Raw genomic sequence first — 27,022 nt, forward strand, 5'->3', positions numbered from 1 at the left:
TAGGAACACCAGACCAAGCTGGAGGCAACATGGGGATTTGAACCCAGATCCCCGTGTTGGCAGGCAATTGAATAGACCGCTACGCTACCCAGATGCCTCAATTCTTAAAACTTGACCAAAAATCTTTCCAAGATGTTGTTTTGGTGTAGGTAGGGCAGCAATTGACTGAGAATAACCTTATCGAGAACCTTTGACAGGAATGGAAGTTTAGAAATAGGTCTATAGTTACTAGGTAAGGTATGGTCTACATGTTGTTTTTGTTTTTTGTTTTTTCCCACAACGGGCTGCACCACTGCGTGCTTGAAATAGGTTGGAATGGTACCAGAGGCCAGGGAGCTGTTGAGTGGAAGCTGGGACCAGCTATGTCAAAGACATTCTTCAGGAAGGCAGTAGGGATAATGTCATGGGGCAGGTTGTATGTTTCCTGATGGAAACAATCTTTTTAAGGGTGGGCAGCCTGATAAGTTGGAAGTAGTCCAATTTAGAAAAACTGACCTGTGAGACAGCTAAGTCACAGGTGTGTGTGTGTGTGTGTGTGTGGGGGGGGGGGGTTCAGTCTAATATCCTCAACTTTGCTAATGAAAATTTTTAAAAATTCTTCGCACTTAGCAGGGGACACATCTAAACTGGTACTGGGGGCGGGGCAGATGATAGAATTTATGGTACTAAATAAAACTTTGGGACTGAGAGTTATTGGAAATTAGGGCAGGAAAATATTTTGCTCTTGCAGCCTTAACTGCTTCTTGATATTTGTGAACATTGTTTCTCAAAATTTCAAAGGAAATTTGAAGCTTATCACTTTTTCGCTTTCATTCGGCTATTCTACACTCCCTCCGCAGGGCTCTGGTGGCGTCATAATGCCAAGGCAGACCTTTAGGCTTAGGCTTTTTCAATTTAAGGGGAGCAACAGTATTCATATTAGAAAAGCAGGTATTCTGTGGACATCAAATTGAATTTTACATGGAGACAAAATATTAATATATGCAAATGTATCTACAATTCATGATTCTTGCAAAGAGTTGAATAGGAAAACACTACATGTACATAAGTGTTACAGTAGCAGAGCTTCCATCACATTTAATCCTTCAAAGCCAAATTTGAGCCAGTTTGAGAAAGTGTTTTCAATGGAGCTGTCCATCTTTTGCACAATTACCAAAGAAATCTTACACTGTGGAATATATCATTAATTTTGCTACAGGAATTAGGAATATAATTAATGAAATCCATTGATATTATTCAAGTTGCTTACAGAACCTGAATATATCACATAGTGACTTTCTATCAGTTAACTTTTCAGATGGTTGTGGATTACCTCTTACACAGCGTGTACTCCTCACTGCTGGTGACTCCTCGAGGAGGGGGTCTGAAGTGCCAGCCATCTTGGACTTCTGTGAGCGCACACAACCCAGGGTCAAAACAACACTGCACTAAAGCCATTCAAACATGGAAACACTGTGGCTTAGTCCACCTTCCGATTCAAATTTCCAGATTTTCTGTTGAAGATAAGTACTTGACAGGCCAACTGCAACAAGTAGCTCTGAAAAATGTTGATAGTAAAAAGAGATAATTTTTTGGAAGTTTTTCTTGAGCTGTGAAGGCATAGCAGCTACTCCAATGCCGTATGACCAAGTAAAGACAGCAGCTCATTTGTGAAAACGAAAATAATAAGTCAGTTAAGCATATGTAATGACTTGGCAGTAAGCGCAGTGGTCTGGATTTCACTTTCATGAAGCTCATGTTCTGAAGAGCAGCCATTTAAGCTCTTGAGTAAGGGATGAAATCCTACATTGCCCAGGTGTTAATAGCAAAGATTTGCTTACCTTCCTCCTGGTCATCTGTGTACTCTGTTGTCATCTCACTATTTACAGCCTGAGGAAGAGCGAGAGATGAGCAGAGGGAGATGAAAGTAGACAGAGAGAAAAAGAGCAGAGACAGATAAACATCTGTTTTGTCATCTCGTGCTATGGCCATGCAAACAGTGGAACAAGAGGAAACATAATGGGAAAATGACTAAAAAAATAAAGTCTACAATCAATGTGAGCAAGGAACAGGACTACAAAATAATTAAGTCAGTGCTGGAATTAGAACATTCGTCATCTGTTTGGTCATCACCTCCCACTTTTACATATCATCTGTCAAACCACACATAGTAGAAAAAGTACAAATAGAGGAGGCCAAACTGTATGACAGTTAAATGCTACCCGCGGTCACAAACTATGGGCACTTACTTCTATTTCTGAAAGGAGCATTTTTAATCGGGTCAGGTCCTTCGTAACAATTCCATTCTGTGTGAGAAAAAAGAAAGAAGGGCCGTAGTCAAAATATAGATACATGAGTAGCATTGTCAGGAAAATACTCTATCCTAGTTAGAAAAGCATGCTGTGATTATCAAAAGCAGTATCTAAAATGTTGTGCTCTGGGGTTAGATAGGCTGCTTTCAGTCTGAAGAGATGCACAGCAGTCACACAATTATCACATACTGTATGTCTTGCTTTCCTTTCTGAATTCAAACTCCTTCATATCAAATACGTGTGTACGTGAGAGGGATAAGGCTTGATTTTTTTTTCAGCCTTTTATTTTGAGTTTAAAAGCAAAAATCTTGCCGAGAAATCAAGCCCTATTTACAACCGAGTAAGCATGACTTTGCCCAAACCATTAATGAGGGGAAAATAGAAGAGGCAAGAGAAGCTAGCTGAGAAACACGGTGAGTGGGAGTCTAAAAAGACGTGAGAAAAATTCATGTGATGGGCAGATAAGAAAGAGGGGGAGAGATATCAGACTGAAGCAGCAGCCAATCAGCAGTGTCCTCCTCCAACCCAACCTTGCCCTACTTCGGCCCAAGTAACATTTGTTTTGTCCTCCATTTGCAAAAAAACCCATGATGACCTCCATGGCCAGACTAAACTTTAGAGAATGCTTTAATCAAGGTCAGCAAAGTACCATCATCCGAGGAGAAAAGAAAACATTCTTAACTCAGATACTTGAAAAGATAAAAATTCACAAATTTCATGTTACTCAATTCATATTTTTTTACCCCCCAAAAAAAATCTCTTCCAAGAATTTAACTTTTCAGGTATTGAGGGAAACACAGAGGACACGGAACGGATGACATGAACATGTGGACCGTGTTTATTCATTTTTTGATGAGAATCTGCATTGCGCTCCAGGCTCCTTACCACTGGCTCTCCATAGAGAGCTTTGGAGAGGATGGTGGCCACCTCTTGCAGGCTGCCGTCCAGCAGCATGGCGCGTAGGTTGGCCTGGAGAGACCAGTCCCCCCTGGCCATCTCCTCCGCCAGAACTAGGAGAGAAGGAACACCACATTGAACACCACACATCTCCTCTTATTTCACCTGTATATGGGTTATACTCATATTACGTCACGTGTCATGTGAGGGCAACACATCCGCCATGATGGAGGACAACGGCTGCAATCCATAGGATACCGTGCTACTCTCACTGTGCGATGCTAAAGGTTTTCTAAACAGTCAGTGGACAGAATTTGTTTCAAGGTTTGATTCATACTGAATAGCTGTCGTGATTCCATATTTTACAATGGTTCATTTCTGCGCTGTTTTTGGTTGTTCCAATCGAGCTGACAGAGAGCAGAACAAGTCCTACTTTCGCTTTCCGAAGATAATCAGCCATCAAGGAGAAGAAACTTAAAGGTTGTTAGAGGAAAGAAGAAGAATATGGAAACCGAGGATAAGTCGGCAAGATCTTATAGATGAAACATTAGTATCATGCAGAAGTTCAGACACCTGCTTTTACACACAAGGGAAAAAGCAGCTTGGTCCTTTAGATATTGAGGCAACAAGAAAAACTGCATCTGTCCACATCCATGTGGAGCGTGTCATTGGCCCAGTATGGAGCAAATTTACCATTTTACAAGGAATTTTACCAACAGACTACCTCAGTAATAAGGACAGTGCTGGTAGGACAACAGTGGATAAAACTGCCTTGGTTTCTTGCGCATTGACAAATGTGTGTGACTCAGTAGTTTTGAGGGGGGACTATCTGCAGTGGAAAACAAAATCCCATAAAGTAAAGTGAGTTGAGTCAAACAGAGTAGAGTCCAGTTGAACCAGTACCATGCAGTGGAAAAGGGGCATAAAATAACAAACAGGTATCTGTTATCAAATGTTTGCCCCTAAACAGATGAATAGTCAACATGGTTAAATGCCCTTAAGACACTTAACAATTTTCCCTTTTTCATTTTCTCTTCATTGTTTTAGATTATATAGTTAGTCCTATTCACACAGAGAAGGTTTGCTCACTGAAAATAAGCCATTTCTTTTACATTTCTACTAAATTCATTTAATACATAGATGGGAACATATGTGAAGTTTCCACTGATGCTGAAAGACGTGTTGAAGGATGAACTGGTGGCACAGACGCACAAGTAGTAGAACACTGCCAGGTAGCTCCATCTGGGAAAGCGCTGTGTGGTCCGACCAGTTATGAAGACCGATATCACCAGGAACCATAGGAAGTGTAGCACAGTTGCTACGTGATTGGCTTCATCATTATCATTCAGTCATAAGCTATTTAAGAACTCCATTAGAGTAATTATCGAAAATAATTGAGCAGAAATTATTTCAAAATCAAGGAACATCAAATAAAAACTTTTTTCAGTCAAAACTGCCTAATTCTCTTGAACAAGATTGGACACCGCTCATGATAGAAAATTACTTTTGAATTCTCTGGCAACAGTTCCGGTGTGTATTTCTGCAGTCAATATGCAAAATATGCACTCCCTTTGGGGTTTGAGGCATCTGCTGCATTGTGTTGCACATTTTAGTATTGCCTTCTACTGTCCCCGGCATATGGCATCTGTGCATTACTACTGCCGTTTAATTTGTCTCTTGATATGCCAGACCCATCAGGTAACTGGACTATCTCAGCAAAAGTTAAATGTACAAAAGTGGGACATTAGCACACTTGTGTTATTGCAGAGACAAAAGCCTTTTGAAACTTAATATGAAGCTAGTTACTGAAACCTGGGATGACAAATCTCCAATTAAATGTCTGTTGTGTTTTTAAGCACATTTGCACAAGGTTCAACACAGAATTCCTACTCACCGTGTTTGCAGTCTTCATCTGCTTGATCATAGTTTTTCTGTCGGCACAAGGAGAAAAACAAAATAATCAAAGTAAGAAAATGGCAGCCATCACATAAAGGGAACACTTTATCTGTTCCAGGGCTTAAAGCTTTGGATGTGCTAAAGAAGGGTGATCTCTGCTTCTCAGTGGAGTCCTATCCTAACTTGTGAGTGCTTTTCATAATCTGGGGGGTAAACCGTTCCCACTTCTATATTCTTCTCATGCTAATATAGCCAGTGATTACATTATAAATCTGAATGTGGAATTGGAATACAATGAATACGCTACATTATGCAAGAATGAGATGTGCTAGTGCAGGACGAGCAGAAAGTGACATTGTCTGTGGTGGTGACCATGTGAGGGTGTGGAGTAATTCTGCCTTTAATTCCAGGCAAAGAATTTTGACAGGGAGCGACAATTCTTCATAATCATCATTATGAGTGTGACTACCTTGAAAAATGTGCAAGCTGGCTACAAGAAATAAAAGAGAGGAAAAAAACTATCAGATAGAGACAGACAGACAGAAAGACCAACAGCCAGAAAGAAAGAAAGAAAAAGAAAAATAGTGAAAGCAAGAAAGACAGAAAAGAGAAAGACAGACAGAAAGACAGACAGATGGAGAGATGAGCACAAGAACATGCGTACGACAAGCAAAGAAAAGGAGAGAATCGGGTGAGAGAGAAAAAACGGGAGACAGCAGAAGAGTGTGTGAGAGAAACTGAGACAGCGTGAGAGTATGTGAAAAAGTGCGTTAGATAGAGGGAGAGAGAGAGAGAGAAAGATCAGGCAAGCGAGTGAGTGAGAGACATTGAAAGAGTGTGAGAGTATATATGAGAGAGAGAGGAAGAGAGAAAGTGAGGATAGATGCCATTGAGGAATAGAGGTCATAGGAGCACATTCTGGCTAGCTTCCTCACCAGCTGCAGGAGGGCAGCGATGCGGTAGAGCAAGGCACGGCTGCGGACGGGTCCAGCAGCAGCGACTAGGTATGAGGGGCTCAGCGGGACAGGGGCTCCAGAGTGGGGGGCTGGGGGTCCGAGGACCAGCAGGGCTTCTGTGCTGTGGCTGACCGCCGCGTCATACTCCCGCCTGGTTAACGATCTACTGGCTTCTTCACATGACTTCTCCGCTCTCCTGTCCGCCATGACTCAGGGACAGAGTGTCTATTTTTTTTAAAAGGGGGTTGGGGTGGGGGCAAAGGAGAGAGACAAGATCAGGGGAGATGAGAGAGACAAGGGCAATGAAGAGAGAGGAGAAAGGAGACACAGATACCAAAACTTGGGTCTTCTCTCAGAGTGGCCCCAATTTACTTGGTGCAGCTCAGTTTCAATGACAGAAATGCAGATGTTTGAAAAGGGCAAGTTCACCGGACTAGGCCACACTGACTGGGAGGCATGCACACAAAAGACATTCACATAGAGAATAATTTCATTACATCCTGGGTCTTGTTTTTGTCATTGTGCACATTGGTTATGATATCATTTTACTCATCGGCACCACTTCAGAGATTTTGGACGCGGCAGCACTGCAAGACAATTACATATAAACCACGTATTTGGAGGTGAAAATGACAGTAAGAGATAAAGGTTATTACCAGAAATGTCCATATCACAGTTCATCTCATTGCTGAGCTACTTCCTGGTTCAGCTTGCAGAAATGACTAACCTACACTTACAGCAGGTATCCATGCTGTCACACTGTTTTGGTTGTGCTCCATGGCCCCAAAAGATGACAGCGTTTTTTAGGTTGTGTCCAAAAGTCTCTACAACAAAACCAATGAGTCATGCCCAGATCAGACTACACGATATTTTGTCTTTCACGATGGCACCATATCAGACTACTGCTATAGATTCATGTCCCGTCCTGGCCGCCAGACTGGCCACACAACAAGTATGATCCCGAACCATCATCGTATGCTCCCGTCATCATGTCATCTGCTGTCATCACGACCGTAGTGTCAATCATGGAAGAAGCGTTATGTGTGATGCTAGCGGTCTTGTGCTCGGAAAAGAAAAAGAAAAAGCGATTGTGGACCCGTCCCTGGGTGCTATAAAGAAGACAATATGGGCTGTCTATCCTTCAAAGAGAACTTGAGGTAACGAATGTGTCCATGTCAGTAAAATTAGCCTAGCTAGCTAACGTTGTAGCATTCTGTTATCCTATTGGTCAGCGTCAGGAACACATCTTTGAGCATCGGTCAGGGGCGTCAAACTAGACGGAAAATGCAAAAAAATTCTGACATGCTAGACTTGTCGAGTTGAGGTCGTGGGGCATCTTGACGCTGGTCTTGGATTATGTCACACTACAAGAGCATTCGTTGGTCCCGATGTTCATATTCAGGCCCGACACTGAACGATGGTCGGCAGCGACGCAATCGGGTCAAAATCGGCCTGAATTTGTGTAGTTTGAGCCGGGCATTAACTGATACAACTAGAAGAGTGCACTCAGTAGAGTGCAGATCCCCGCCAGGCCTATCTCCCCTTCTCCAGTGCCCAGACTTGGCGACAAACCACCCCTTTTTTCGCCTACCGGGAGAAAGGAATATATGGAGGCACTGCCTGTGCATCTCTCCTTCTCCGGCGCTCGGACTTGAGCAACAAAAAAAAAAAAAAAAAACAGCTGAGGAGTTAGCACTTATCTGCGGTACAACACGGGTTTTTCAAAGGTTTTGGATCACCGTAATCACGACAGATCCTTGATCATACAGTCATAACTGTGCACAAAAATCACAAATTACAGGTCCAGTAGTATGCGAGATTAGCAGTGGACAGATAGATGCCCTGTGATGGCCTCGTGGCCTGTCCGGGGTGTCTCCCCGCCTGCTGCCCAATGACTGCTGGGATAGGCTCCAGCATCCCCGCGACCCTGACAGCAGGATAAGTGGTTTGGATAATGGATGGAGATACATGCACACATGGACAGAAAAACCAGTGTTTTTCCTGCCATTATAAGACTTGTGCGCAGTGCCCAAGTCGACTAAACGAGACATATGAAGAAAAAAAAAGGTTTTAATATGCAGCACTCAAGCTAACAAATATCTACCTAATAACAACGTTTTGCTCGTCAGTCTGTGGATGCACAGCCACCTAGGTGGACCCTCGCATGAATGCGACCAAGTCTAATATGAACTTGCACTTTCCAAAAAGAAAAGGTTTGCTATGCGGCTATTTTAGTCTAACCCTAACCCTGTCTTTATTTTCATAATATAATAAAGCTGGGTAACTCGTTTAAGCCCACGCATGCGCGACTCACATCTACGGTTGACTCAGATTGGCACGACAAGAACATGCAACACTTCCTGTTATGACTGCAACCTAGAGGAAGTTCTTCCTTTAATTATTTTAATAACATTTGATCATGTCACCGCCCGATCTGAGTCAACTGTAGATGTGAGTTGCGCACGCGCACGGTTGACCTTGATCGGGCAGCGACAGAGAACAGCGTTGGTTGAGCGAGCTAGAGAGTAAATGAAGAGAGGGAGCGGCAGTAGCAAGAACAAACGTTTTCCAAAGGTTTTGAATCAGTGCAACCATGAGCAGTTCTTGATCATACAGTCATAACTGTGCAAAAAAATAAAAAATTTAGGCTGTTAAGTCCAGTAGAACGCGAGATTAGCCACTAGGGGTGTAAGAAAATATCGATACACTCAAGTATCGCGATATTATCTTTTGTGATACTGTATCAATTCTCAAGAGCCACTATGTCGATTGCTAATTGTTTACATGTAAAGGTCTGTGATTGTGACAAACATTTTGTGTTGTGTGTAACCCCATGACCACTTGGTAAGTGTTGTAATCTATCTTCAGCCATCTGACTCTTCCACTCCAACCCAGCAATGTAAACTGAGACAGGAAGTAGCCTAAGCACAAAGAACACAGGCCTATGAAATCACAACATATCACCTTTCTTACAGTATCACAATATATCACCTTTCTTACAGTATCACAATATATCACCTTTCTTACAGTACCACAATATATCACCTTTCTTACAGTAACACAATATATCACCTTTCTTACAGTATCACAATATATCATCTTTCTTACAGTATCACAATATATCACCTTTCTTACACTATCACAATATATCACCTTTCTTACAGTATCACAATATATCACCTTTCTTACAGTGTCACAATATATCACCTTTCTTACAGTATCACAATATATCACCTTTCTTACAGTATCACAACATATCACCTTTCTTACAGTGTCACACTATATCACCTTTCTTACAGTGTCACACTATATCACCTTTCTTACACTATCACAATATATCACCTTTCTTACAGTATCACAATATATCACCTTTCTTACAGTGTCACACTATATCACCTTTCTTACAGTGTCACACTATATCACCTTTCTTACACTATCACAATATATCACCTTTCTTACAGTGTCACACTATATCACCTTTCTTACAGTGTCACAATATATCACCTTTCTTACACTATCACAATATATCACCTTTCTTACAGTATCACAATATATCACCTTTCTTACAGTGTCACACTATATCACCTTTCTTACAGTGTCACACTATATCACCTTTCTTACACTATCACAATATATCACCTTTCTTACAGTAACACAATATATCACCTTTCTTACAGTGTCACAATATATCACCTTTCTTACAGTGTCACAATATATCACCTTTCTTACAGTACCACAATATATCACCTTTCTTACAGTAACACAATATATCACCTTTCTTACACTATCACAATATATCACCTTTCTTACAGTACCACAATATATCACCTTTCTTACAGTATCACAATATATCTCAAGTATTGAATTGTAACCCTGTATCGTGATATGTATCGTATCGCCAGATTCTCACCAATACACAGCCCTATTAGTCATGGACAGATACACACAAACTTACACACAGACAAAAAGACATGCGACAGAATGCAACCAATACACACAATATCAAAAACTAAGCACATTACTCTGGTTTGAATTATCCTTTAAACGTATTGAAGCATGGAAAAAAAATTATTTCATCAATTACACGTTTCACTGCAACATTTCCAAGATTCCCACTCTTTTTAGGAAAGCATTTTCCAGGACTTGAAGGACATTTTCCAGGACTTTTGCCTGGACATACATGACAGCCGCTGCTCACAGAAAGTCATATTGTTCACTATTAACTCTCATAGGAAGCCTCAACAGTCTCTAAATGGAATGTGTAGGTGGGCCCAAGTTTCAGGCACTGATATGACAACTCAGCAGCTAAAATATGACTAGAATATGCCATCTCAGGTAAAGATTACACAAAATATGCAATGTCAGTGGGTAGAAATAGGATTTTATGATTCCACTTAGAAATGTTCAGTTAATTCAATAATATTGCCATTCATTCATTTTTCATTATCTGAACCGCTTATCCTGCTCTCAGGGTCACGGGGATGCTGGAGCCTATCCCAGCAGTCACTAGGCGGCAGGCGGGGGGACACCCTGGACAGACCGCCAGGCCATCACACACACGCACGCACACGCACACACGCACACACACACACACACACATATTTACACCTAGGGACAATTTAGTATGGCCGATTCACCTGACCTACATGTCTTTGGACTGTGGGAGGCAACCGGAGCACCCGGAGGAAACCCATACAGACACGGGGAGAACATGCAAACTCCACACAGAGGACGACCCAGAACCACCTCCAAGGTTGGACCACCTCGTTGCTCGAACCCAGGACCGTCTTGCTGTGAGGCGACCGCGCTAACCACTGCACCACCGTGCCGCCCAATAATATTGCCAAAACAAAATAGTTTTTGCTATTGACTTAATGTGCCACAGCACAGTGATAACGTGGTCATCTCTATGAATCTAGGCTATGGAAAGAACAAATCATTAGCCACATCTGTGTATTGTGATTTGCGCTCATCACATTTGAATAAAAAAAGGTCAATATTATCAGGAATCAGGAACACTTTTTCATCTCACTTCATGCACTTGCGTACATGAAATGAAACGACGTGCCGTTTCCCCCAGCCCACAGCAGTACAACACAAAGACAACAACACATCCAAAAACTACAAGAACACACACACCCAAACTAACACACATATCCAAACTAATCAAAAAATCACTGTCCAAGGGAACGCCAGCCAGGATGACTATCGGAACCGCCAGTTTGCATGGGTTAGCAGTTAGCTTAGCCCACCCCGCTTCTGCATCCTGTCAGACCGCCCTCAGTGTTTCCTCCTCGGGCGCAGCTCCAGGTAGGGGCCATTGTCCCCAGGCCCACCAGATGAAGCAGACCAAGCTCTCCCAGCCAATCCAGCGCCAGCTCTCCCAGCCAGACACCCTCGACACTCCTCCCCGCACTCCTCACGACGACATCAAAAACACCACAGTCAACGCCAAGCGAGGCCACCACCAGACCACCCTCGGTGTTATCGGAACCGCCGGTCTGCATGGGCTAGCAGTTAGCTTAGCCTGCCCCGCTTTCCCAGCTGATCCAGTGCCAGCTCTCCCAGCCATCAAACGAAGACAAAACTTAGATGCAGACGTGGACAAAGACAATGCATGGACGGTACTGGGGGAGGCCGCCACAAATGTGAATTCACGGCGCCATCTTCCCACACCGGTGTGATTATTTCAGTGTGTTCACCTTTTTTCCATGGCAACCTGGTACAATGTCTGACCCCGCAAATATTGCCTACTGCACTATGTGAAATGCTTAATCCTTATTCTGGAGTGAATCATACCACTCAGGTAGGGACCAGCACAAATACCTGCTGGCCCACATCAAAACAGCTTAAGGCAGATTGAAAAGAGAAAAGAGAAAAGTAAAAGTTAGAGAACGACAAGAAGTTCTGGGCCATTTGCATGTGCTCATGTAGCAGACACTTTTATCCAAAGCCACTTACAACCAAGTCGGTTATTAGCCGATAAATCTGAATGTTACCAAAATGGCATCATAGAATGCTACATAGTAAGTAGGGGTGTAAGAAATATTGATACACTCGAGTGTCACGATATTATATTTTGTGATACTGTATCGATTCTCAAAACCACTGCATCGATTTTTAATTGTTTACATGTTAAGGTTGGTGACAAACATGTTGTGTTGTGTGTAACCCCACGACCGCTAGATAACAGTGTCATAATCTGTCTTCAGCCATTTGACTCTTCCACTTCAACCCAACAACGTAAACTGAGACAGGACGTAGCATAAGCACAAAGAACACAGGCCTATGAAATCTTAATATATTGCCTTTCTTACAGTATCACAATATATCACCTTTCTTACAGTATCACAATATATCACCTTTCTTACAGTATCACAATATGTCACCTTTCTTACAGTATCACAATATGTCACCTTTCTTACAGTATCACAATATATCACCTTTCTTACACTATCACAATATGTCACCTTTCTTACAGTATCACAATATATCACCTTTCTTACAGTATCACAATATATCACCTTTCTTACAGTATCACAATATATCGCGATATATTGAATCATAACCCGTATTGTGATACGTATCGTGTCGCCAGATTCTCACCAGTACACAGCCCTAATATTATCATAGTAGTACAATATAAAGTAGTAGAAGTACATTTGCAGAGTACATAGTAATAATCATATCATAGCCAAGTGTGCATGTCAAATTTAGTGCATTAGTGTAGGTGCACCTTAAAGCATCAAGAGGCTGTTAACAGGGGGATCAAAGTACAACGTGCATATTCAGTGCCAGAAGTCAGAAAACAAGCAAATTAAGCTGTCAAGTTCAAGTACAAAAAGTGCTCAATAATAATAGTGTTAAGAAAGTAAGGGCATGATAATAACAGTAACACCTGGCAACGTCAATTTAAAGCAATAGCAAAGTGTCACCAGAGACCACTTTAAGGACGGAGGTCAGCCCTAAAGGGGAAGATTTTTAGGCCTTCCTTGAAGGACAGAAGTGAATCGGTAGCTCTGATGGACACCAGGAGTTCATTCCACTATTTTGAGTCCAGATGAGTGAGAAATCTGGACCTAGATCTTGTCACTTTGGTAAAGGGGACAGTTGGTAGCTGAACGGTGGTAGAACAAAGATTTCGAGCAGTAGTGTACATGTTAATATGGGATAACACGCAGGTACTAAGACATACACTACAGGACATATGTACAAGCTGATGTTCAGGTCAGCAGTTACAATGGTCATTTCTTGGGTCAAACAGGAGTTCTAATTGTTACTGGATTTCCATGATGGGTTTCAGGGTTCCTGCAGGTTTCAACAGGTTAAATTTAAGACTTTTTAAGACCTTTTTAAGACCATTTTGAATAAAATTTAAGACCTATTTCATGACAAGAAAGAATGAAGGAAAATTACTATGAAAGAATAAAAAAGTCCTAGAATTACTTACAAAGTAAATTTATTAACGTTCAGCAAGAACAACTTCATGTTCCATCAGAACAATTCTTTCAACGAGCACGCAGTAAAAAACAACTACAGTCCAGGCACCTCCTACACATCACAGATTATGTGTGGGTCTTCAAAAACATTCCCCTCCACCGGTTCCAACCAGGTGGCACTAAACATGCTTTTCTCCAACCACTGGCAGTTGAATCTGCATTTCTCCATGAAGTTAGAAAAGTAACAGACAGAAGTTAAAGACTTAAACGTTCATTTATCTCTTGGCTCGGACTGACAGCATGACACACGCCACAGGATACAAACACAAAACACTAGTTCGGTGTTCTCCCATAAAGTGACCGGGGAGCTGCAAAGTGAGGACTATTGGTTCCATGTTGTTTTCTTTCAATACGGATTATTGGATATTACTGCAGTGCTTACATTGCAGCCCAGATATTTCCCTCAAACACATTTAACCTTTTTTTCTTTTTTTCATTCATTCATCATCAGCCACTTCGCCGGGGTCGGGTCGCGGTGGCAGCAAGCTAAGTAGGGCACTCCAGACGTCCCTCTCCCCAGCAACGCCCTCCAGCTGATCCTGGTGGTTCCCAAGGCGTTCCAGGCCAGATTGGACATGTAGTCCCTCCAGCAATTTCTGGGTCTACCCCGGGGTCTCCTCCCAGTTGGCCGTACCCGGTAGACCTCCAAAGGAAGACGCCCAGGAGGCATCCTAATCAGATGCCCGAACCACCTCAATTGGCTCCTTTCAACGTGAAAGAGCAGCGGCTCTACTCCGAGCTCCCTCCGGATGTCCGAGCACCTCACCCTATCTCTAAGGCTGAGCCCAGACACCCTACGGAGGAAACTCATTTCAGCCGCTTGTATCCACGATCTCACCCTTTCAGTCACTACCCAAAGCTCATGACCATAGGTGAGGGTTGGAACGAAGACTGACTGATAAACGGAGAGCTTTGCCTGATACATACATACATTTAACCTGATACAGAGAAGTCATGTTTTTAAGACCTATCAAAATCACATTTAAGACCAAAAGACACATTTTAGATCAAATTTCAGACTTTTTAAGACCTAAAATTCTGCTTATCAAATTGAAGACTTTTTAAGACCCTGCGGGAACCCTGGTTAATATCATTATTACAGGAAGAACCTATTCAAAGAGAAGATGCCTGTCTTTAAACAGTGCTATAATGCTACACTAACACAAAGTTAAAGTGACAGAGAAAAATAAACAGTGAGCCAAAACCGACGGGTGCAATCAGGAGGGGTGTGTGTGTGTGTGTGTGTGTGTGTGTGTGTGTGTGTGTGTGTGTGTGCGTGTGGTTGAAGTCTATTCTGCCATGGGGTAGTTGGCTAACAGTATGCAGAAACGACTGGTCACATAGCAGACAAAATGAGAGAGGAACTCTGAAAAATTTAAAGCAGCAAAGTTCAGGCGCCCAGGCAGCGTGGTGGTCTATTCCGTTGCCTACCAACATGGGGATCGCCCGTTCGAATCCCCGTGTTACCTCCGGCTTGGTCGGGTGTCCCTACAGACACAATTGGTCGTGTCTGCGGGTGGGAAACCGGATGTGGGTATGTGTCCTGGTCACTGCACTAGCGCCTCCTCTGATGGGTCAGGGTGCCTGTTTGGGGGGGGGGGGGGAACTGGAGGGAACAATGTGATCCTCCCACGCACTATGTCCCCCTGGTGAAACTCCTCACTGTCAGGTGAAAAGAAGCGGCTGGTGACTCCGCATGTATTGGAGGAGGCATGTGGTAGTCTGCAGCCCTCCCCGGGTCGGCAGAGGGGGTGGAGCAGAGACCGGGACGGCTCAGAAAATAGGGTAATTGGCCAGATATGATTGTGGAGAAAAAAAGGGGGAGGGGAGCCACAAAAAAAAAGCAGCAAAGTTCATTCATTAATATTGGCCTAATCAATTAAGTCTGTTATTTGAAATGATTTTTTTTTATTTGTGGTCTAAATTTTGCACAACAGGGGACCGACCATGTGCTCCTATTAACAAACGTTACCATCAAGCCTCGGGTACAAGCTCCAAGGACAAAGACATAGATTACAGAATACATCAAGGTCTTCTGGCCAGAAGGGCAAAGGTAGCAACTGATTCTCTGCAGGAGTACCTAGGACCTTCTCCCTCGCTGAAGAGCAATTTCCATAGGTTATTTTATCTGCCTTTAACATATCACACACCAATACAAACAAAAAAGAAACGATTTCCCCGTCCAAAAGGTCACATTCTGATCACAAGTTCTTCATGTGCTGCTCACCAATTAGCCCAGCACATTTAAGTGACCAGTAACCAGATAGATAGACTGTTTATTTGCCACACGACCAGGGCCGGGGGAATTAGTTTTTGATACAGCACAATACACCCATACACAACAGCAGACACGCCACATATTATCACCAATACAGTCACACAATAGCACAAACAACATCTGGCAAATAGCACTGGGAAGAAGGACAGGATTAGGAACAAGTATATTAGAGGCACCGCTCAGGTTGGACGGTTTGGAGACAAAGCAAGAGAGACAAGATGGAGATGGTTTGGACATGTGTGGAGGAGAGATGCTGGGTATACTGGGAGAAGGATGCTGAATATGGAGCTGCCAGGGAAGAGGAGAAGAGGAAGGCCAAAGAGGAGGTTTATGGATGTGGTGAGGGAGGACATGCAGGTGGCTGGTGGGACAGAGGAAGATGCAGAGGACAGGAAGAGATGGAAACGGATGATCCGCTGTGGCGCCCCCTAATGGGAGCAGCCGAAAGTAGTGGTGGTGGTGGTAGTAGTAGTAGTAGTAGTAGTAGCAGCATTGGGAAATAAAATATCTAATTTGCTAATTTTGGTGGCTGATGATAACTCACTTATCCTTACTCAGGGTCGCAGGGATGCTGGAGCCTATCCCAGCAGTCATTGGGCGGCAGGCGGGGAGACACCCTGGACAGACCGCCAGACCATCACAGGGCTGACACACACACACATACACACACACACACACACACACACACACACACACACACACACACACACACACATTCACACCTAGAGGGATCAAACATATCAAACACACATCCACCCATTTACCCCACAAAAAAAGGCAACAACAGCGACCTCCACTCCAACCTTTGACAAATCCACCCTCCTTTCAATTTCTATCTCTATCGCCCCCCCCCCTTTTTTTGTTTTACCAGAAACATCCAGTGGGCCAAACAGAACCCTGTGGTGGGCCACCCAGGCCCATGGGCCCCACCCCAGGCAGCCCAGCTCCAGGGTTAGGGTTAGAGCCCAATGGGCCAGGGCCAGGGACAGGGCCAGCCTGGACGCTGCCCCCCCCCCACACACACACACATACAACTGATCTCCCGCTGCCCTCCACCTTGACCAGCCCATCCCGTTCCAAACCTGGAAGTTGCTGGTGGGGCCTGGAGCGCCACAAGTGACTTTGTGTCGAACCGAAGCCGCATTGAGAAGCAGCACTGAGCTGCGGTAGCAGGCTGATGGTAAGACTTATGAAATGCAGAACATTTCACCCAAAATCATTTGAAAGTCAAGAAATTAAGCATAAAGCCCTCAGGCACGCCGTAGCCCCGAAGACGTTTCACCGCTCGTCCACAGGGTTTTTTCAGTTCTGATGACACGAGGGGAAATCCCATCATTTACTCCTGCAGAGAATGTAGTGATGACAGCCATCAACTACACCACCCTCCTTCAGTTTGTGAATGATATTCTGTGCAGGAATAAATGCCGGGGGTTTCCACACCTGTCATGTGAATTGAAGAAGCCATTCCGGCGAGCACCAGAAAGTCTTCAACTCTATAATAAAGTCCAACTGAGTCCTTTGTTCTTCCTTTTTTTCTCATCTTATTATCTGGATGGCATAATGACTTTATACGGACATTTGAAAGTCATGCTGGTGTCCTTTTTAGACAATGACACTATCTGAAGTGTATTTATGCTGCACAAGCAATTAGTTAAAACAAGCCTGAGCGTGATAGCAACGACCCTTTCCATATGGTGTGAGTTTCATCTAGTCACACCAAATCCAAACTCCCACCTCCCAATAAACGATTAAAAATATTAACTCTGACCAAAAACAGTATAAAACACAAATAGACTGACAGCACCTCCTCACTTGTGCTGCCCTTACTTCACAAAGTAAAGCTGCCCTTCCTGCTTGAATTCACAGGAAGCCCACTAAGGTGTGTTACTAATAACCTTATTCCCCTCCCCCCTTTTCTCCCCAGTTGTTTCCGGCCAATCATCCCACTCTTCCGAGCCGTCCCGGTCTCTGCTGATCCAGGGAGGGCTGCAGACTACCACATGCCTCCTCCCATACATGTGGAGTCACCAGCCGCTTCTTTTCACCTGACACTGAGGAGTTTCACCAGGGGGAGGCAGCACATGGGAGGATCACGCTATTCCCCCCAGTCCCCCCCCCCGAACAGGCGCCCTGACCGACCTGAGGGGGCGCTAGTGCAGCAACCAGGACACGAACCCACATCCAGCTTCTCACCCGCGCAGGGATGCCCAACCAAGCCGGAGGTAACACGGGGATTCGAACCAGCGATCCCCATGTTGGTAGGCAACAGAATAGACCGCTACACTACCCAGATGCCCTACTAATAACTTTTATGAGAAATTCACGTCAACAGGTCTCCTTTATTGTGCAAAATATTTTTCCTCTTTTTTTTTTAAATAGTCACTGTGGTGCATGTCTTCCCGGCATCAAAACCGCCCCTCAACAGCAGCTCCTCAGTGCTGTTAATGACATAAACGTCCAATTCACAACACTCTTAAACAGTGTTAGCTATGAAACAAAGATTTGTGTCTCAGTGATGGCGTTTTAATACTTTTCAGTGTGTTGAAAAATTCTGGGCCTGTTCCCAACCCAGAATTTTTAACTTCCCACTATAATAAAGTAATAAAAATTGTTAAATTCATTAAAGCTTTACTTTGCATTTTCTCATAATAATTTAAAAAGACATATTTCAAATTCTGCCCTGTGATGGTCTGTCCAGGGTGTCTCCCCGCCTGCCGCCCAATGACTGCTAGGATAGGCTCCAGCATCCCCGCCACCCTGACAGCAGGATAAGCGGTTTGGGTAATGGGTGGATTGATGGTTAATCAGCATACCCATCTTCGAGCAACGTACAAAAACAAAAAAACAACAACGCTGTTGGTCCATGTGGTGAGATAGTCAACATAATTAAGTCCTTTACTTGTTTCAGTCTTGTGTCTTTTTAAAAGCAGAATAATAAGGGCTTCTGTATTTTGTGTATATTTTACATCTAAAGAAGGGAAGCACAATGTGTAGTCCAGTTGGTATATACGTTAGTAGCTGCTTCAGCAGGTAACCACTCCTCATCATCACTTCATGCCACTTTTGAAAAAAGTTCAAGTAAATTTAATCTGCCATCGTCTTTGCCAACAGATGAAACAAGTGGCTATATGCATGAATCCACTCCAGCAGATACATTCAACATGTCGTTCAAATATAAACTGGGGGGGTGGGGGGGGGGCTGACCTAATTTAATAGTTAACACAGCTGGGCAATATATCCATATCGTGATATGAGATGAGATATCATCTGGGGTTTTGGATATCATAATATAGCCATATGGCATCCGACGTAACATTTTGTCAAATCATTGAGGATTGACAAGACCGCCATCGGTGCTGTGCCATCACAGGGTACTGGTGGAAACTATCAAACCCGCTGTGGCAACTCCTGGGAAACGGAACAAGCCGAAAGAAGAAGAAGAAGAATATGACGATATGGCGTAAGTGTTGTAATTTCCTGGTTGTAAAGACTGCATTACAGTAAAGTGGTGTAATTTCTGAACTGGCCAGACAGTCCTAGCTTCTCTACTATTTGCCTTTACCCACCTAGTTATTATGTAGGCATTACTGATGATTTATTTATCAAAAATCTGATTGTGTAAATGTTTTATGAAAACACCAATAGTCATCCCCACAATATCGATATTAAGGTATATGGTCCAAAAATATTGTGAGATTTGATTTTGTCCATATCGCCCAGCCCCAAGTTGCCCTAAATGTATAGACCAAAATGGCTTTAAATTCAAGCCAAACGAAGACAAAGGGGCAACCGCTTCCAAGTTCTAATCAGGACTGAGGCGCTCATGTGGTTGCCTACTGTGCTATTACTCAGCAGGAACACAGGAGGATGTGGTACTGCAGCAAATGTGTCATACATAGCCCACATCTTGCCTGTTGGCTTGCAAGTGACCTTTAGAGCCCATCTGCATCAAACTGAGCATTGTGGTAATCATATGATATGCTTGTAGCATTCCATTACGCTCACTTTTTAAAGCTTGAAAGCCAATAACACTGGAATCAACTCTGGCATCATTTGACTGCTTAGCCTGGAAGCACATCATGACTGACACCCCAAAGCATCAAACCAGGCCTTCATTGTGGCTCGCTGGGTAGTATGGAGTGTGCTGTAAAGTTTGCAGGAGGAGTTGGCTGTGCCATGACATTTCATAGTTACACATCGAACAGGTCAACATGAATTGCATGTCAATGCAAATAAATCTTTACTACTATCCAAGTCAGGGTTCATACTGACCACAGGATTTAGACAGAATGTCATCTGTAAACAAGGCCATCTTATTCACAGAGGAAGCTGAGTATGAGGGCTGGCAGTAAGGCCTATAAATAATATTGTGATATTTTTAGGCTATATCATGATGCCGTATCTGACATTGCCTTGTTGGTGTTGTTCCTACGTCATCATAATTAATGTTGCTCCAGGACCATCGCTGCAACTGACCAGTCATGTTGTTGTGCTGTTGTGCCTTAGCGACTCAAGGAAAAAGGCAGTTGTGGGGTTAGGTTGTGGGATAGCGCGGGTTAGCTATTGGTTAGGCTAAGGTTAGCTATTTTTTCTGTTTTACTACTTTTATTAATCCCCCGTGGGGCAATGCTTTTTCTGCATGTAACCCATCCTAGCTGTGCAGCTGGGAGCAGTGGGCAGCCGCCATGCAGCACCCGGGGACCAACTCCAGTTGGTCTTGCTATGCCTCGGTCAGGGGCACAGACAGGAGTATTAACCCTAACATGCATGTCTTTCTTATGGTGGGGGAAACCGGAGCACCCGGCGAAACCCCACCACAGACATGGGGAGAACATGCAAACTCCACATGGAGGACGACCTGGGATGACCCCCAAGGTTGGACAACTCCGGGGTTCAAATCCAGGACCTTCTTGCGGTAATGCAACAGCGGTAACCACTGCACCACCGTGCCGCCACTATCGGTTAGGTTAGGGTAAGATAAGTATTAGGTTAAGGTTAGGGTAAGGTAAGTATTAGGTTAAGGTTAGGGTAAGGTAAGTGTTAGGTTAAGGTTAGGGTAAGGTAAGTGTTAGGTTAAGGTTAGGGTAAGGTAAGTGTTAGGTTAAGGTTAGGGTAAGGTAAGTGTTAGGTTAAGGTTAGGGTAAGCTAAGTGTTAGGTTAAGGTTAGGGTAAGCTAAGTGTTAGGTTAAGGTTAGAGTAAGGTAAGTGTAAGGGTAAGGGTAAGGTAAGGGCAATGTAAGGGTAAGGTTAAGGTAAGGGTAAGGTAAGTGTTAGCTTTGATATTTTTCTGGTCTTTTTCCCCATGTCGCAAAGACACAACATCACAACAATGTAACTGGTCCACTGCACTGACGGTCCTGGAGCAACTAATCATGACGTCGTGGGAACGACACCAACACGGCTATACAGATCATGCATCTCATGGCCATCTCAACAACAACAAAAACAACAACAACTTTCAAGGAACCCAAGGACGCTTTACACTAGATAAGAAAAAAAAAAGATTAAAACAAAGATCCAGACTACAGACCATATTTTGAAATCTCCTCTAAAGCGCTTCATCAGTGCTCGATATAACCCTCTGGTGCACACAATCACAGCAGTATGATGGTTCTAGTCGTCCCTGCAACACGGGTCTGCATTAACACATTCTTGTCTATATTCACTAGTGGTTTCTATTGGAACAGTTTTAAACTTGCATGCAAAAGGGGGAAATCACAACCAAGCTAAATTTAACAAACCAGTATTTGTTTATACCAGGCAACAGCACACATAGGCTTTTCGCAGCTGTGAAATGAAAATAATGGCGTGGAGATATGGACATGTGGCGTTTCAGGCATTCTTCGTTTTGCAGTGGGTGGCATTTTAAATGGTGAAACAAATTTGTAATACCACTACCTTTTGTGGCAATGGCCTTGCTGCATATTTTGCAGATGACCATTGTTTGTTCCAACATCTTCCTTGTGATACCCAAACCACTGCCAGACGACGGCTCCGGTGCCGTTTCTTTTCTGAACCAATTTGTCCGCCTCCATCTTCTATTACCATTTCCGAACTCAATACTTGCTTTGGCACTTCACTTCTTTCGCTCTCTCCAGGCTTTCTCTGTTCCCCCCAGATACAAAAACACACGCCTCACCTATTTACGTCACACACACTCGCCCAGGAGACTGGTCTGGATGGGTGGACGAGTGTGTGCGACGTATGCCAGTTTTTGTGTCTGTGAAAGGGAGAGAGCCGTACCCTAACTGCAACCTAATTCCCACCTGCGAGAGGGAGCAATGTGCCGCAAGGCATCTAGCCTACCGGAAATGCATAAGAAGAAGGGAGAGAGCCATAGGAGAGAGCGAGAGAAGTGAAATGCCAAAGTGAGTCTCATACTGGTGGCTTAAAAAACATTACGTGACAATTTGTACTGAATGTTCACGATACAGTCATTTACTACATCCCACGTAGGACAAGCTGCAATACATCTCAGCAGTAGCCAGTAGAGGGCGCTTGGGTGCCGCCCCCTTCAAACATCAAGAGATGAAAATCTACTTAAACATGTTAAATATAATGTAGTTGTATAATGCAAATAACTATGAAATAAAAGTGTTTTCAGTCTGTCAGCAGCATTAAATATTGGTTCAAATGGTATTTGGCTGATTCCTGTCTGAATACATATACTTCCTGGGTGAGGGGCGCCGGCCAAACCATACCTTATGTAAGCCCTCAAACTTGTGGTGAGCAGGTGACCTGAGGCTGCTGTCTGACTGGTTTCTTCAGATTTTCCAGGGTTTCCAGATTTTCTGGGGCGCACACTTTTATTGGCAGTGAATTGGTATTGTTTTAATGTTTTTTGATCTAATGTGACTGGACAATTCTTGTGGCTTACAATCATGTCCACACCCACCACCACGCCTCGTCTCGACTGTCAATCATCCACCGTCTACCAACCCTGATAAAATCTATAGGCCACATGGTCCTTCTTAATAACTCTGTGACTGTGTGGACAGTAAAGCAGCTGCCGGATGTGCTGCACCAAGATACATGGTGCCCCCCCCAGAACATTTTTAGCACCAGCCGCCACTGCAACCAAGTATATTCGATATATCACCCACCTCTACTGGGTATATTTGAACACTTGATATTATTTAACGCTGCTGCTAACCCTCTTCATCCCACCTCTGGAAGGCTACTGTATACACCGACTTCAAAAGGGTTAAGCTTTAGTAAGGACTTTTCTCTCACCTGGGCCCAAAACGGTCAAATTAAATTCAGGCCTCAATCAGAGCTACAGCTCAGAGCCCTTTCTGTTGCCCCCAACTCCTGCTGTTACTTTACAAAAGCATAATCCAACCCATCCTGCTGTACTGTTCCCCATTCCTATACCATGCTGACCATCTCCAACAAAAACAAACTTACCAGGATCACATGCACTGCCTCCACGATCATCCACCCCCCTACACCCAACCACTCAGACATGAACGACAAACCCATCACATGCCTTGCACTTACAACAATGAATGACAGCGATCACCCCCTCAATCCATATTTTCCACTACTGCCGCCATGCCATAGATACAGGACTCTGAAAAGGAGACGAGATCGCTTTGGCAGAAGTTTTGCCCCTTCTGCTATAGCAGCACTAAACAAACTGCCTCGCTGACCTAGCATAGAGCCAGCTTTAATGTTATGTGTTTATGAATATTATGTGTTTATGTATCTGTATGTATAGCCGTACGTTGCGGTGTGGTTATCTGTATGTTTCTATGCATGTACTGGCTGTGAAAACAGATTTCCTGCGGGACAATAAAGACTATATCTGGGCTTGTTTACCTCATTCACAAAATGCCTGAAAACATTCATTTTCCAGGACTACCTTCATCCATAAAATGTCTCTAAGCATGACTGTTACAATTATTAAGTTGTAATTTGAATTCCTTACTGATATTCATCACATCACTGTTGGTGGTCTACCTACTGCACACTTACACCATTTGCACATGATTTGACAAGAAATCTTGGTGATGTTATGAGAACTATGTAGTGCTCTAAAACGCCTATAGGTTGACATGAACATATATGCTAATGTCTGACTCTTGTAAGCCAACTTGAATAAAAGCAAGAAAATGTAAACGTTATACTAACAGACCATTCACTATGTGTACATGCCAACTGACCATCTATGGTTGACCAAAGCTACATATTTTGAGTTGTACAAAAATGGATCCATGGGTGTCTGGGTGGCGTAGTGGTCTATTCCGTTGTCTGCCAACACGGGCAGTTCGAGTCCCCGTGTTACCTGCAGCCTGGTCGGGCATCTCTAAAGACACAATTGGCCGTGTCTGTGGGTGGGAGGCCTGATGTGGGCATGTGTCCTGGTCACTGCACTAACGCCTCCTCTGGTCAGTCGGGGCGCCGGTTCAGGGGGGGAGGGGGAACTGGGGGGAACAGCTTGATCCTCCCACGCGCTATGTCCCCCTGGTGAAATGCCTCACTGTCAGGTGAAAAGGAGCGGCTGGTGACTCCACATGTATCGGAGGAGACATGTGGTAGTCTGCAGCCCTCCCCGGATCAGCAGAGGGGGTGGAGCAGAGACTGGGACGGCTCGGAAGAGTGAGGTAATTGGCCAGGTACAATTAGGGAGAAAAAGGGGGGAAAATAAAATTAAAAAAAGCAAGAAAGGAAGACATACTTTATTAATCACTGTGGGGAAATTAATCCTGTGAATTTAACCCATCCTAATACACACACTGGAAACAGTGGGCAGCCATGTAGCCAGGAGCAGTGACCGTGCAGCCACCGTGCAGCGCCAGGGGACCAACTCCAGGGGCACAGACAAGAGTATTAACCTGACATGAATGTCTTTCGATGGTGGGAGGAAACCGGAGCGCCCAGAGGAAACCCATGCAGACACAGGAAGAACATGCAAACTCCACACAGAAAGGACCTGGGACGGCCTTGGGTTCGAACCCAGGACCTTCTTGCTGTGAGGCAAGAATGCTAAACACTGGGCTGCCGTGCTGCTGACTGACTGACTAAGTCACTTAGATGAGTGATGAAACGTTTCTCCCACTAAACATTATGTCCAGATGAACTGATTCAACTTTCCTGGATTATTGAGCATGCATCAAGACATGTGAATGTAAAGGTGAAAGACGCCCTCTAGAGGGCTGAGGGAGTCGCGATAACCACTGTCAGCTGGAAATCTCACACGACCCAAAGCTACAGAACCATCACAGCCCACATCATCAACCGCCAGTGGGAAATGGTGAGTTTTGTTCTCCAAACGCGCGCCATGTTGTATTGAACCTTTAGCCCTGCATCGTCTATCGAATCGAAAGCTGACTGTATTATTACAGCCCCACAGACTGTGCGATGTGGGCCGTCTCAGATGAAAAATGACTAAACGTGGCGATATCTTTGGTCGTGACTCCAAAATGGTGGTCCTACGTTGCACTGTGAGACAGGTTCAAAGACGGCCGTCATGACGGTCTTGCGACCAAAGATAACCTGGGACACAAGTCTGACAGTGTCAGAAATTCTCACACGACTGCTGCTACGACCAAGCCCACTGAGGCACATTTGTAATTTGTGATATTGGGCTATACAAATAAAATTGATTTGATTTGATTTGACCTACGTCTACTAACCAACCAACAGAAATGCAGCACGAAATGATGCACTGATCAACGTGACGCAGAGTCTTTGCTGGCGCTAAACACAGACAAACACACTGTTAGCATCTGTGACCCAAATGCCATGGATTCAACAAAACGAGCTGTGGCGACTACTGAAAGGACTTGATTCCTGCTTGGCGTCATGTTGCTCTACCGGCAGCGTCACTGATGACGTGCGCTGATGCAGCACACACACTGATGACGTTTTTATGGACTTGCGTCGCAGCCTGTGCTTCAGTGGTGTTGTCATCATACAGTCTACATACATCAACACTTGATGTCGTACCAAGTTTATTAGATCCACAGCGCAGTGTGGCTTGCAATAAACTTACAGGACCGCTGAAATCACACAGTCTGTAGGAGGCTTTAGTCTTGAGAGAGTCCTCGTGCACTTTGTATCTGAACCCAACCGGTATGGGATTTTTGATACTGACACCAATTTTAGAGGGGAAAAATTCACGTGGCTAATAGTGAATTTTTGAGCTGCAGTGAAAATAGACCTTTTCTAAGTGGATCGAGCACCGATGACTACGCGCAGGTACTCAGAAGGCTGCTTTATTAAACAAATAATTTTATTAAAGAATATCTAACATTATTATATACTGTCAACCAATTCTAGAAATGAACATTGAGAAAATAAAAATAAAGAAAAACAAAAGAAATAGCTAAATAAACATCATTACTGTATGTTCAGTATCAGTCAATTGCTGACTATTTAAATAAAGATTAAATAAACATAAAATAGCTAAATGAACATCAGTACTGTTCCGTATCAGTCAGTTGCTGACTATTTGTTATGTGCACCTAGATAACTTTGGCTACCAAGTTGTGTCAGATACTTGTTCGGCTCACGTTTATTCACGTGTCTCCTCTGGTTTAATCATTTCCAGTGCACCGACTGTAACTACAGACATGCAAGTCACAGACATATTTACCAGTGCTTCATTTAGGCAGAATAAGTTAAACGCTATAGTTCAAGTTGGGGTTAAGAATAGGAGTAGCAGCTTTCCTAGATGGCCTTTTGTGGCGTCCTAGACTGGTCTCCATACACCCCAGCATCATGTGAGGTGCAAAATATAGCCTCTCCGTGATGCATGACCGTGCGTGTGTGTTGAAGAGCCACACCCTCCTCGCGGTAATCCTGTTAACGTTGTCAGGAGACAACAGAGCAGACCACGGCGGATCTAGAGGAGTAAACCTCCATAATAAATCCTGCTGTTCCTATGGGCAGCAGTAGTCCCTGGTGCATTCATCCATAGACTGACGTTATGGACCGGGGACATCGTGGCTTTGCAGATGATCAATGCACCTTGACAATGGAAAGGCACAAAATCTCCAGTTAGCGGAGAACCAGAGAACTGCATGTGGAGTAGCGCCCCCATGCTTTAAACTAACATGCGCAACCGAAACCCTACTGTGGCGTCCTGACGGACGACCTAGGTGAGGTGAGGTACAGTTTAACCACTCATTAAGGTTAGCGGTCTTCCACTGATAAACACGGCATTAACTAGCTTTGTGAGTGACCATTTAGCCATGGACA

The 27,022-nt window shown here is 43.9% G+C and overlaps 1 protein-coding gene across 1 annotated transcript in view; it reads right to left on the reverse strand.

Moving 5' to 3' along the window:
• Positions 1-27,022, reverse strand: part of helz (helicase with zinc finger) — a 147,263-nt gene that overhangs the window by 112,573 nt on the left and 7,668 nt on the right. The window contains exons 2-7 of the mRNA XM_056280764.1: positions 6,020-6,265; positions 5,083-5,119; positions 3,177-3,301; positions 2,229-2,285; positions 1,821-1,869; positions 1,313-1,388 (exon numbers count right to left, since the gene is read on the reverse strand). Coding sequence (XP_056136739.1) covers positions 1,313-1,388; positions 1,821-1,869; positions 2,229-2,285; positions 3,177-3,301; positions 5,083-5,119; positions 6,020-6,247 — 572 coding nt within the window. The 5' untranslated portion in view covers positions 6,248-6,265. The remainder of the gene's footprint in view (positions 1-1,312; positions 1,389-1,820; positions 1,870-2,228; positions 2,286-3,176; positions 3,302-5,082; positions 5,120-6,019; positions 6,266-27,022) is intronic.

Source organism: Lampris incognitus, chromosome 5 (assembly GCF_029633865.1).
Source record: "Lampris incognitus isolate fLamInc1 chromosome 5, fLamInc1.hap2, whole genome shotgun sequence".
NCBI classification, from domain to species: domain Eukaryota; kingdom Metazoa; phylum Chordata; class Actinopteri; order Lampriformes; family Lampridae; genus Lampris; species Lampris incognitus.